At 42.5% G+C, this 13,940-nt stretch overlaps 1 protein-coding gene across 1 annotated transcript in view; it reads left to right on the top strand.

Moving 5' to 3' along the window:
- Nucleotides 1–2,818: 2,818 nt before the first annotated feature.
- HDX (highly divergent homeobox) overlaps nt 2,819–13,940 on the top strand; it is a 33,494-nt gene continuing 22,372 nt past the window's right edge. Inside the window, exons 1-3 of the mRNA XM_009875873.1 lie at nt 2,819–2,961; nt 6,979–7,125; nt 10,785–11,909. Coding sequence (XP_009874175.1) covers nt 6,979–7,125; nt 10,785–11,909 — 1,272 coding nt within the window. The 5' untranslated portion in view covers nt 2,819–2,961. The remainder of the gene's footprint in view (nt 2,962–6,978; nt 7,126–10,784; nt 11,910–13,940) is intronic.

The following is a 13,940-nucleotide window of genomic DNA, read 5'->3' as shown; positions in this document are numbered from 1 at the left end:
GCAGCCAGGCGGCCTCCTCATGCGTGAGGGGGCAGGAGGTGGCCGGCGGCAGCGGGGCATGGGGCGTGGAACCGCTCAAACCTTGTTTCCCCTGAGGAATTCCACCTGCAGACCCTACACCGGCGCTGTTTTGGTGCCAAGCACAGCCAGGGGTGACGGCAGGTGGAACAGGGTGTCCTGCCGCCAAAACTTGAGCCCTCAAGTGCTTGGAAGGGAAGGTGGAGGAAGGGGTGTGTGAGTTGGGCAGTTTTGGGGCCTCTGGAGGTGGTGGTGCCGGGTGCGTAGTGCGTGTTGCCCCGCTCTGGGGCATCACAAGGGATCCCCAGCCCTGTGCCCTGCACTCTGTTAGCCTGGGGCTTCTGGTATTTTAGGCAGATCACATGTAGGTAACTAAAGTTCTTCCAAACTGGACTCCTGAAGCAGAGTAGGACTGCATTTTGTTAGTATTCCTTTCATTTTTTTCTCACACAGGTCTCGCAAACCCTTGGGTACATGTTTAATTTAAAACACATGTCTAATCCAGTTCGAGTCAGAAGTCTCTTGAGTGAATGAAGTGGGATGGGGTGTGTAAACCTGCAGAGTTGTGGTCATAGGTTATTACAAGTTACTGGGGGCCGTCTAATCTGTCCCTATTAAAGGGCTGAATTTTATAGGTAGAACCGTAGCACAGTATTACAAATGCTGTACTTAGTAGAGAGGGAAGCAGTTGTGCTGCGAGTCATGGATATCTACAAGGATATTAATTATACTTGCCCAACTATAAGCATAATCTACTGCACTTAGAGTTGTGTAGTTGTGGCCTGTGCAGGGAAGAGGCAGTAACCTACAAATTGAGATTATTAAACATTGTTGCTTGTCCATTGTCTCCACACATAGTGTGTAAGGTGGTTGATTAATCGTTATCTTTCTTTTTGGGGTGTGCCAAAAATGGTGAGCTTTTGGCAGGCAGGGGAAGTGAATTAGGTGGTTGCTGGTACAGGTCAGCTTACTAAAGCTGTGGTAATAATGTCACCACTGCAGTTTTGTTCTATTTATCTATACAGTAGCTTTCTTATTATAGCGGCAGTTTTGCCTCAGATTTATATTTTTGCTGAGTCTTGTTATCTTTTACCACTGGAGATGTGTGGAGGGAAAGAAAATAGGAAATACGTTGGCGTGTGCTGATTTTCTTGTTGTACCTGTTACAGATGGCAGCAGATTGGAACCAGATGATCTTTAAGGTCCCTTCCAACCCAAACCATTCTGTGATAGACTAAAGCAGTAATAGGCTTGCAGGCCTTTGTAAGATGACTTTTTCCCAAACAGACGCTTGTTTGATGCCGATTTAGGAATAAAAACCAACCAAACAAAAAAAACCAAACCCCAACCTCTCAGAAACTGCTTATTCTCTTTTATTACTGTGTGTTAATCCCTCACAAGTTTATAGTGTTTCATATCATAAAGATTTTTACACGTCGTTACTTTGTTCTGGCTTGTTCTCTGAGTGAATTAAATTTTTTTTTCTTCATTTTACATCCAAGACTAATTTCTGTTACTGTTTGAGAGGAGTATCATTAACTGTTTACTTTTCAAATTAATCTATATTAATGTAATATTCTTTAAAGACTTTGTAAGTAAGTTTACTTGGTTCACCAGTCTTAGTAGGTAGAGACTTTCTGGCACTAAGATTATAATGCTGGATGTCGTAGGCAGACTTTGCACTGCAGAATTTTTTTTCCTTCTTATACTGTTTTTTTTTCCCTCCAGATCTTTCAGGTGGTCATTGCAGAACAGCTAAGTAACTCTTGAATTGTTTGGGTTTTTTCTAACTAGGGCATCATTGATACATGATTATCCTGCTTTTCTTATTGTTCTTTCTTTTGTGGTAGTCCTTGACACCGACTCGTTTCCATTGGCTTCTAAAAATACATCTCTGAGATTCAGCAGGTCTCCCTGGAGAGATTCTTAATTTGGGAGGTTGACTAAAGTAACTGGAGTGGAAGGACTAAGCACTTTCAGCAAGCTATGTGGGATAACTGTGACACCGAGTATGTTTCACGAAGCAAACGCGCTACCACTGCAGAAGCAATCTCAGATTTAGTTCTTCTGTGTTCTCCCCTCTCCACTTGTGCTCCTGCTTGTCACAGAAGGGGAAGGAAGGTGAATGCTGTGCAGAAAGTTGCTTGAGCAGCTGAAGTCTAAAGTTCAGCTGTAAGAATAAGCTCATCTGACGAGGAGCCAGGGTGACAGGTCGTAGCGTGTGAGTAGGGTTGTCCTTCGTGAGGCTCGTGCTCAGCGCTCTTGGGAGAACTGGAGGGCACAGAGTTCCTGTCTCGGATCTCACCGCTTCGGCGTGAGAAGCGTCCCTGGTGCCTGAGTTAGCGTTTGGACTGCATTTATGTCTCCCGGCACGCCACATAGAGCGAAGGGATTTTTCTGCTGCTGTGATGAATTTTTAAAATCGGTCTTCAGTTAAGAAAGAACAACGTCTTGATATTGATGGGTTTCCAGACAGTGGAGGTGTGGGAGACAAACCAGAGTGAAAAGCTGAGTGATGTTAGTTGGCCTAGGACACGTAGCACAGGTGAGGGAAGTACTTACAGGAAACTTGCTTTTTTTCTGTATCTTGGGTGATTCCCTGCACTGTCACAAACAGCAACACACTTGGCTGAGGCTACTTTAGATGTTAAACCCTGAAAAATACTGCTTTGGCACCTCTATCTTTTACTGAAGTGAAATTATAACTTAGGTTAGTGAAATTTTGGTTTGCATAATGTTTCACCTGAATTTTATTAAATTTCACGAAGTTCTTTTCTGTAACAAACTCTCTTTTCAGTGCCAATGCGTTGCCAACCAACTGGACACCTGGCTTCCCAAAAGCTCAAATGCATGTTTTCTAAGCTTGGCAAGTCAAGATCAAAATGAAATTATGATAAAAATCCGTGTGGGTTTCTAACTTGGAATCTGAGGTTCAAGACAAAGGTGAGAAATACTGAAAAAACTGGAGAGCTTCATAGGTACACAAGTTGGGGAAAAGGAGTTTATTTCTTTTGAAGTTACTTCTGGCTGTGAGATTGTTTTGAATAATACTGAGTCCAATATGAAGACCTACGACCTGCTGATGTCCTTGATACTAACGTGGCTGCCTCAGTGCTTGGTAATGTAAGTTAAAGAAAATCTAAGAATTATCTTGTTCTGCATAACTATGAAAACTGATGCTAAACAGGTAATGCTTCACCAGAAAAAATAATAAATCATTGTTATCCTTTGATGAATATACCGTGTATTAATTTATCCAAGAGACGCTAACATTATGTTCTTACAGGTGTTTGAATGTACTTAATGTAGATAAATTGCTGAGTCTGACGGGTGTGGAAAGCGAGCAGAGCTTGTTGCCACGAAGCTGGGATGTGCGGAGGCAGCACTTCATGGATTAACGTGATGGCTTTGGGCTTTGTGGCTTTCTCATGGGGCTTCCAGATATTCAGTAACTGGTTTGTTCAACACAGGTGTAGATATTCTAAATAAACACTTAAGAACTGCCGATTGCAAACTGATTTCCGTCTGGACTTTGCAGATGATGTGCTGTCAGTGGGCAGGAATATTGCCACGTGTCCTACACCAGTGTGAAATGAGCGTGCCAGCCCTTGTTTTGTCCTGCAATATTGAGATTGAACGTCCTGCTGCTTCTACTACTACTAGTAATCTTGTGAGCCGTAATACCTAGTTAGAAATTACTGCGTAGGCAGTTTAAAAAGCAAAGAAACTATGATTCTGAGTTTCTTTTTTCTTGCTCTGTGTAATCAAAGATCTTTGTGTGAAGTTGTGTTTGCTGCCTGGCCGTGAGCAGAGCGTAGCCTGTAGCATGGTTCAAATTATTATGGGATCTAGTAGAAGGGCTCGCTATAGTGCACCTCTGAGTCCAGTCACTTGGTTAATTTGCTTTGAGTTTAAGATTTTGAGTGGCATTTGCACCAGGCTCTCCGTCGGGCAGCTGCCTGTGTAGCCTTGCTGAATGTGATGTGTGTGCTCTGGTTTATTCTGCAATTTACTCCTAAATTTCTGTTGCCTCTGGTAAAAGGCAGTTGTGTATTGGTTTGCTTTGTTTGTTGTTTGCTTTGTTTAGTTTTTAAATTAATTAACTGGCAGAGCAAAATGAATACGATCGATTTACGTAGCAGGATGGCTACTGATATATTAAGAATATTTCAGTGTCCCTTCTGTAGCTTGGTAAATATGTATGTGAAGAGGTTGGACAGTGAGAAATGGCACAGAACTGTCTGTTGACTTAGAATTCAGTGTATTCAAAGCACAAAAAGCATTAATAAATTGTCTCCTGCTTATTTGAAAGTTGAGATGTTGCAACGTGAACTCGAGTTATGACTCAGCTTCCATAACTGCGTTCGTAGGGTCCTGCAATTTATTTAAATCAGTTTCTGACAGCCTCTGCGCAGATCCTTGGAGCTTCACCTGGCTGGATTCAAGGGAGAAGTTACTAAGGAATCTTTCCAGTGTTTTGGTTGGCAGGTGTAGACAACCAGTGATTAAAATAAATGGCAAAAAAGAGAGTTGTTTGTGAAGCCACATCATGATTTAATAACCGTGTTCAGTTGTTTCTTAAACCAGACCTTGAGGTTAGCCAGGTCTATTCATGCAATATCTGTAGGTTTATCTGAATATTTTGTGAAAATGTTCCACCCTGTCCTTAGCCAAGCTACAGATGTCAAATACAGCAATGAAAGTATTTTAGCACAGAAGTGACTGGGGATACAGAAATCCACATAATTAGAAAATGTGTGAGGGACTTGGCACATCTTCTCTTGTGCGTCGTTAGGTCTGATTCTAAAAATTCATCTTGCAATTGGAGGGGTCTTCATCGCGGGTTACTGAACTGTTTGGAGAACGTGCTCCTTTTGGATGTCTAGAAATGCGGGAGCGATTGGATGCCAGACTTCATCTGCATCTGGAAAGATAGAAGGCCTGTGACTATTTCTGATGGAGTCACTTGTGGGATCTGATCTCGACTAAATCGCACGGGCGCTGCTAATGAAAGAGTCTGACAGAAGCGCGAGCTGGGTCCTGCCAGTCGGGCAGGGGGAGAAAGAATCACAGAATTAACTCTTACATGTTCTTTAAAAGTAACAGACATCGGTTGGTGACTGCGTCATCTTGCATATCCACATGGGAGATTTGAAGACAGTTCTTAACTTTATAAAGTAGATTTTAATGAACACTATTGATTTGTTAATGGGTTATTAATTGTCTTCTCTGATGCTTGCTATAAATTTCTTTAAGCAGTGGAGTATTTGGAGAAAGAGTCTCCTTTGCGCAGCTCTGACTGTGATGGGATAACTTGGGCAATAACTCTGACTTGTGCTGCAGCTGGTAGTGCGGCATTTATTGTTGCTCTAGATGGAGAGGGTGAATAAGAATTGGGAACAGAGGTAGAAATCATCTGCTAGTTTAAGTATTGAAGAGAAAACTAAGTTTTACAAATTTATAGTTAGTGATTTTTCTATTGTCTGTTGACACGTAGAGGAAAGTAAACTGAAGTGAAAGCTCTACCTACAAGCTTTTACTCCAAATTCTAGATATTAATCTTCCTCTTTATAGAAGCCTGTCAAACTCCAACATCCATTACCATTGCCTACTGTAATCATCTTGATTAATAATGTGAAAGGCGTTGGGTGTCTCCTCATCCTTTTGAGCCCTTAATAATTTTATTTGCTCCAAATTTGAAGCAGTTCTCATGTAAAGCTTAAGTGTATTGCTACTCTCCTCCAAAATTTCTGAAACCAGTAACTCAAAGCTCGGTACCTACACAGGGTTGCCTCATCCCCCTTTATTTTCCAGTGAGATGATGGCACGGGTTCTTGTTTTGATACGTGGAGTGAAAGTGTTAAAAGTGTCTCATGGCTGGTGACATTTTGCTTTCTGAGTCACGAAGTCAGATGCAGGTCGTTTCTAGCCAGCTCCTGTTTGGGACAAAATCAAAGCCCTGCTCTAGAAATGCTGGTGTGATGGGGCTCTTCCTTTCGTACTTGTGACCCCAGGATTATTTTCTTTGCCTGTACAGACGGTATAACAGGAGCTTAAAGCTCCAGTTCGCCATCAAGCACCGCTTCAGAGAAGGCAAAGGGGCAGGAACACATCCTGAGGTCCTGTGGTCAGCATTGGGTTATGCCTCTCTAAAACAACCCTTAAGTCTTGTTAAAAAGTCTGATTTCTGCCCTCAGGGTACAGCTTCACAGAAGCTTGAACCATTCTGAAGGCAGGTTGGGATTTGGTTGGTCCCTCCTTTGTGTTAATATTAGAGCATCAGTGTTGCAGTGGGCTGGACAAGAACTGCCCACAGCCCTTCTCTTTAGTTTTTTGGGGTTTTTTTAGTTTGGTTTGGGTTCTTTTGTTGTTTGGTTTTTTTTTTATATCTCGCATTAGTTTTCAGTTCTGGTCCTTGATCTTCTTGACTTTGCAGCTGGGAAGTGCCAGCGCTGACATGGCAGAAGGAGTAGTGTGACCGGCCGTAACTTGTGTAGGATTTGCTGAAGTTGGACATTGTGGAAACTTTACTCGTGGCAAACACTGACCTTTACTTTATCTCAGATTTTGTCTGTTTGGTTTTTGGGGGGTTGGGGTTTTTTTGGTAGGGGAGGGGAAACAGACCTGCCAATATTGGTGCTTGTGTTACTCTCTTTTGCTCATCTCTTTATTTATTTACTTAAGGGAGGAACATTTTGTTTGAAAATCGAGGCTCTTGGACTTGGCAACACACTGTAATTTTGATTTGTTTGTGAAAGTCTGTCACAAAGGAAACCCTAATGCTCATTCTAACAGTTGGGTTTTTTGGGAAAGTAAGTAAAGGTGTTGGGAAAGGACTCTGTAAAGAGAACATGTCGACACTTAGAGGTACCACAACCAGCATAAACGAGAGCCTGTGCATTCTGCAAATATTACAGTTTTTTTTATTCCGACTTTCAGAGTATCTTCTTTTATTTTTAGATGAATCTGCGTTCTGTATTTACTGTAGAACAACAAAGGATATTGCAGCGTTACTATGAAAATGGAATGACAAATCAAAGTAAAAATTGCTTTCAGCTCATATTACAGTGTGCACAAGAAACTAAACTGGACTTCAGTGTAGTCAGGGTAAGTACTGAGGCCTTCCGAATTTGTCTGTTAAAAGTTATACACATTCATTTCTTTACATGAAATATCTGCAGAGGACTGGAATCTCTAACTTCATGCTTGTCTTAAATCAGACTTCAGTATGTGTGTGTGATGTGTTCGTTTTTATCCAGAGGGCCTGTCCATAGTTTGTTTTCACTGAAATGCCTTCACGTGATTGCTGTATTTAGCAGGGGCCTGGATTGCACAAGGAATGATTTTCTTCATTTAATGGGTTTGGTTTGGGCTTTTTCATGGTTGGTTGTCTTTTGTTGATGGTGTTTTTGTGTTTTGGTTTTTTTATTATTTACTAAATTGCAAGTAAGTTTGCTCCATAGAAACCTTGTGCAATGTATTGTATCAAAGAAAGGTCAAGGGATAGGAAACTATTCTTAAATTAAACAAATTTCTGTAACCTAATGTATTTGAAGGAATAATTGTGGACGTATTTCTTTTGACACAGTCTGTCACACTTATATTCTGTGTCACAATCATAAATATTGTGGTCCCTCATAGTTATTTACAGTGAGTACATTCTTTGCTTAGAAAAGAAGAATGTCAGTAGTGCTAACAGGAGCTCTTCCAAAGTCTACAAATTCCATGGGAAGAGAAATAATAATCCCTTTGTGAAACACTAGACAACAAAATGACTGTTGTCTCAGAGCAGAAATAGAAATCGTGAAGCATTAGCTGAAAAAATAACAGTGCTAGTGGAGCTACCTGAAGTTGTTGCAACCAAGACCAGTCTAGTTATTTTTTTTTGTGTACCCGTGATATATTGACAATTGCAACCCCTTCTGCTCCCTCATCCTTACCTTGATTCCTCTCCCTCAAAATACTCTGGAAATGTTAAGTTTTAACTTTCTCAGCTCTAGGTGGTGGGAAGTTCTGAAAGTCAGGCAGACATCCCAACTCCCTGGGGCAGCAAAGCGGTTGTAACAGGACTCTGGATGCTGATGATGCAGTTGGGGCCTGTTTTTCTATTTTTATTCCGATTGAAGGGGCAGGAGGAGGCAGCCAGTCTCTTCTCTATTTGCAGTCCTCATTCACTCTCCGTCCATTCCCCGTTTCCCTCCCTGCAGTAACGTATCATGGCCTTTTCCCTCTGGTTTTCTTCCCTTGCTGAGCCCTCGTGTATAATACTTAAACTTTCTTCCTACTGGTGAAGTGCAATGGAAACAGACCCCGCATTTGCCCTGCACTCATCATATTTTTGCGTGATCTTACCCTTCTTTCTTTACATCCCTCCTTTTTGCCTCTCCTAATCCTCCCCCTTTTTTTTTATTCTTTATTTTTCTCTATGAAACTCTTGGATAGAGATTAGTATTTCTTTGTGCAAAGTCGAGCAAAATGATTCCTGAGTTGCAGCTGGCACTTGGAGATATAATAGGAACACAAATTCCCTAAATGTAACTGTCGTAATTCAAATGTCGTAACTATGAATATGTTGTTTCCCCAGATCAGGATTTCTGTAGACTTGTCCTGCAGAACTGCATCCAGTCTTTCCAATCTGGAGCTGGGTTGGAAAAAAAAGAGAAGTTCTCTTTGTGATTTGATGTAAACCTCTACAGATTTTATGACTGCAATACATAAAAATATATTCTTTCAAAATTAGGAAATCCTCCTCCTAAGTAAGAGTTAAGAGTTTTAGTAAAGCTCCCAGTGTTAGTCAAAGTGCTCCCAAAACTTACTAGTTGGTTGAAACAAAGATTCATGTCCCTCCTTGTAGGATATTTTGTACTTAATGACTCCTCTGTCACATCCCAGACAGTTTTGCATAATTCTTCTCAGTGCTAGTGCCTCACTGTGCTAAAAACAGGTTTTGTGCTTTTTTCCTTCTGCCAGCTCTGCAATTCTTTTTCTTCTGTTTTTCTTCTGCTGTTCATCTCTTGCATTTATTCAGTTCCAGAGTAACCCAGTTGAAATATGCTAACCTTACCAAATCTTCTGTTCTTGTTTTTTTATTAATTATTACCTTTTTTTGTCCAATTCAGTTTTCTGCCTTTTGGGGTAGTTGCACTCACTGATTCTTCAGGTGGGTGCTTTGGGGTAAATGGTGGGAGTAAGAGGCTGGGGGACACAGCCAGGAGAATGGGGCTTTTCCAGCAGTGGCAAATCTGGCTCGTGCTGTCTCATGAAGCTGTGCTTGAATCCCAAGGGAATAGTAGCGCTCGTAAGTTACTTGCATTTCTTTTCAGGGAAACCACAAGGAAAAACTTCAGGTTTCCATTCTAATTGGTTGGAAAAGTTGCAGTGAAATCTCTTCTCCTGGTCCAAAATTTTCAGTGTGTCTAATTATAATTTATGTCTTGAAACTTTACTGTCTGAGTAGAAATTACAGAAAAATAAATTCGATCTTCTGAATTTGTTTTATGCACTAAAGTGAGATTTGTGTTTATAACGTCTGCATTTAAACTTTTTAGAAGAAAAATTTATTACTAGTAACAGAGTTTTTAGTACATGCAACAAACTGTGACTCAAATTGTAGAATTTGGCAATAAACATTAGCAGAATTGAGCTTCCATCATACTTCTGTGCCGCAGGGATGTGTATTTTCCTGTAGAAGAATTTGTTTACTTCCTTAGCAGGCGTTAGTATGTGGAGAAAGCTTTCCTTCTTTCGTGCAGTGAGATGGAAACCCCAGATAAGTTCTCAGTGCAGTTTGCTTGTTATGGGCTGAGGGAGTTTACTGATGAAATCAGCTGCTCTGTGCTGCTGAATGTTGAGATCTTGCTGTGCTTTGGTGTTGGGTGTGCAGCACAGGACACCCAGAGTAGCTCAGAAAACTGGTTCTGTATCTGATCCTTTTCATAACCAGCATAAGCAGCTGCAAAAGCTTATTTTTCATTTTTTTGGCACTCGTCTTGCTCTCTTGTGCCCTCGCATTCAGTACAGCTGTACTGGGGTGAGAGACTTGAGCAAGTCTTGTCTCTCTGATCCTGAAAATTGCCAGGATAGTTAGGTGGTGCTTACGCTTCCAGTGCTAGAGTTCGTGCTTTCACCAGGTTAACTCTCTAATACTGAAATTAATGTTTCCCCTTCAGTTCCTTTAGCTGTGTGTTCAAAACAGCAGTACATTTGAACCTGAGGAATTAGTCTGTAGGTTTAAAGAACTCACAAAATGTTGCTGTAGTTGTCTAACAGATAGAGTTCATTTCCTTCCTCTTGTATAAATTGGCAGTTTCTGTTCAAGGCAGTTTCGAAGGCCGTATGTCTCAGTTATTTGGTTACAAATCTTCAACTACATACCTCGGTGATGGATTTGCATCCCAAGGTCCTAATATAAAAAACCTCAAATTGGGAGAATTAGTCACAGCGGTGTCAATGAAATGAATCTTAAGGGTAACTTTGAGAGAGGAAACATGATACAGTCTCAGGATTTTGAAGAAACTGGGGCTGTGGACTTGATGCTGGTACCCTCCTGTGTGTTAGTGTATGAATCCCAAGCGTGAGGGGCACAAATTTCCAGCCTGGGCTCTTCAGATGCTGCATGATCAGCACATGATTCATGTATTTGTAAACTTAGGGCTCAACTTGTGCACTGAATTCCATTTTTCAGCAGATCTGATGAAAAGTTGCCTACTTTTTCTGCTTATTTAATGCTTTGCTTTGTGTTTGCTGTCATTGCTGTTTGTTTGCAGACGTGGGTTGGTAATAAACGGAGGAAGATGAGCAGCAAGAGCACTGTGGAATCGGGAGGCACTCCCCCTGGGACTGGCTCTACTACTCCCTCAGTACCTCCAGAAGCAGCAGTTAGAAATGTGGTAAATATTGCTCGATCCCAAAGCCAGCAGTCTTCTTGGACCTCTTCTAACAACGACGTCATCGTTACTGGTATATACAGTCCCGCTAGTGCATCTGGCAGGCAAGGATTCACCAAACAGACCAATTTTTCAGTGGCAGAAGTACATAAAACCTCTGCTCCGCGGCTACCGGGAAAAAACGACGCCGAGTTTCAGCAGCAGCACATCCCTATAGGACGCCAAGTACCGCATTGTAAAAATGCTTCCCTGTTAGTAGGGGAAAAGACAATTATTTTGTCTAGGCAAACGAGCGTACTGAATTCTGCAAACTCCATTTATAGTCACACGAAAAAAAGCTACGGCGGTTCGTCGGTCCAGACCGCGGAGTTGGTTTTACCTCAGAAACCCACGATATGCCACAGACCCTGTAAAGCTGAACCTGTGGGATGTCAAAGGTTACAAAAACCAGAACACGCGGCTCTTGTGTCACACGTGTCCCCCGGGCAAAGGGCTAACGCCAGGGACCCTTCTTGTAGCACGCAAAACCTGGAGATCCGCGAAGTGTTTTCCCTGGCGGTTACAGATCAACCTCAGAGGCTCGTGGGAGGGAGCGCGGCGCAGAGGCACTGCTCGGTGGAAGGCAGCTGCCTGTCCATCGCGATGGAAACCGGCGACGTGGACGACGAGTACGCCAGAGAAGAAGAGCTGGCGTCCATGGGAGCACAAGTGCAAAGCTACTCGAGATTCTGTGAAAGCAGCGGTTCTGGTCGAGTGGAGAACCAAAGCGCAGCCTTGTCTGGGCCGGGAAGGAACGTGAGCTGTAGTTCACAGATGGTGAATGCCAGGGACGTGCCTGACGCTATTGTGTATCATAACAGAGACTACCACTCGCCTGCACGGACCTCATTGCATACAACATCCAGTACGTTGTATAACAGTGCTAATCCATCAAGAAGTACCTTTTCTCCTCATTTCACATCTTCAAGTCAACTGAGGCTATCACAAAACCAAAATAATTACCAGGTAATCCATCTGTTTGTCTTCAAATGAGGTTATAGATAATTTCCTCTGAACGTTGGCGGCTGGCAAACCATAGGTTCACCTTTCTGCAAGCTGTGCTCCATTTATTACAGCTTTCAGCAGAGGTAATTAATTGAACGAGAGTGCAGGTAGGACCCTGGTATGGTGATGCTCTCACCCATGGGGCTGAGCCTGTGGCTTTGAGGGGCAACTGTGTGTTAAAGATCAACGTGGACTTGAGAAATTCAGTTGATAAACTTGGGTTACAAGAGGATCATACCTGTGAGTGCTGCTGCGGGCTCAAGTCCATGTTGTCCCGACGTGGCTCGCCAGCGTGTGTCACAGCGGTACCCTTGGGTGTTCCTCTGGAGGCATCCCGTGGGGCGGGACGTGGGCTCGTGCTGGCCGTCGTGTGCTCTTCCGTTCCCTGCCCTTACTCATGTCAGCTTGGATTAGCCCTTCCGTCAGCACTGCCTGTGCCCCCCTGCGGCTGCCAATCTCTTGGGCCTGTTTTCTGTTGGGGATTAAGGTCTCCTGCGGGATGGTTAAGCTGATGGGAGATGCTGAGTGAGCAAATATTCATTCTCTCCCGCAGCATCTCATTCAAATATCGGTTTTATGTTCAATCCTGTTATTTCCTCATCCTGTAGTAGAGTTCCTTCAGTGTTACCGAGAGGGGAAAATGAAATGCAGGTAACGTTCCCAAGAAGCTACAACACTGACACGCTTTTTATTTTTATAAACGAGAGGAGGGAGGGTTGTGCAGGAAACATCAAAATTGTTGGGTTTTTTTTTCATGGCTTTTTGTGCCATCTGGCACGACAGAGTTTAGAGACACTGAGATAAAAGTCTAAAGACTGACAGTATGTGATACTGCGTGTTACCTTTGTGCTTTTGCCTCTTATTATCCTGAAAGCGAACCGTGTAAACAGCATCCTGCCGGTTCTGCTGCATCGCTCACTAGTGCAGGAAACAAGATTTTGTGAGGCGGTTGTTGGTTTGTATTTTTTTTATATTCTTTTTTTTCTGCCTTGTTCCTATCTCATGAGGATTTGAGTCCAACTAAGTACCCACCTTCCACAGAACTGTTGCTTTATCTTGGTCAACCTGAGGTTTGATGAGCACGTATACTCTAGTAGATTCTGTGTAGTAAGTGGGATATCTGCAGTTCTTACTTATGGCCTTTTCTAAGCTGAGCACTTCAGATGAGCTGCTCTTTTCCTTCCTCCCTTCTCGTTGATAGTCTGTCAGTATTTGCTGTTACTGTTCTTGCTTGAGTTATGAAATTCTGGAAGAAAAGCTGCCCGTCTATTGAATAAAGGGCTGGTAAAGCTGCAGAAGTGCATGTGACAGAGTTAAGGAAATTTTTCTTATGTTTCATGAAGTGAAATATTCTATACTTCAAGCTGTGTGCTCTCGGCACTTTATTTCACTCTTGAGAAAGCATCAGTGAGATTTATTTCCTAATACTTTTCTGATTTTTTAAATGAAATTGGGAATAACTTTGATTTGGGATTTTTTGGGGGGTGGGGACCGAGTCTTAAAACAGCTGGAACGGTTCATGGCGGGTGACACTTTATGTGTCCTTGTGGAGTGAAATGGATCAGAACAAGGAGATCTCTAAATTTTTGATTTTTTTTTTTTTATTTTTCCCCTGTTATAATAATGTTCCTATTTTTTTAAGTGAAGAATTCCTCTGTACCCCATTTGCCTTGCGAACCTGCAATCCTGTTCTGTGGGTTTGGTAACGCACCTTGCGTTGAGGGAGCTCCCGTTTCCCCTGGTTTTCCTTTGCCCTTCTCCAGTTTTTAAAACCTTGGAAAAAACTGGGCAGGCTGCTGTTTGTTCACTTTCTGCTGGGAGCAGCCGTGCTGCGAACCTCTTCAGTATTAGAGAATTTCTAAGCGAGGGCAGAAGCTGGGGGGTCAGGGCACGGAGCGTCACGGCTCTCAGGTGCTGTCTAAATTCTTTTAGATTTTTGCACGATTACGCTTGTAGTCAGTTCGGTGTTAATTTTATTGCCTGTGTTTAGCT

The sequence above is a fragment of the Apaloderma vittatum genome, unplaced genomic scaffold, assembly GCF_000703405.1.
Source record: "Apaloderma vittatum isolate BGI_N311 unplaced genomic scaffold, ASM70340v1 scaffold5229, whole genome shotgun sequence".
Taxonomy (NCBI): domain Eukaryota; kingdom Metazoa; phylum Chordata; class Aves; order Trogoniformes; family Trogonidae; genus Apaloderma; species Apaloderma vittatum.
The sequence above is the reverse complement of the archived record's forward strand: the minus strand, read 5'-3'. Positions and strand labels throughout refer to the sequence as shown.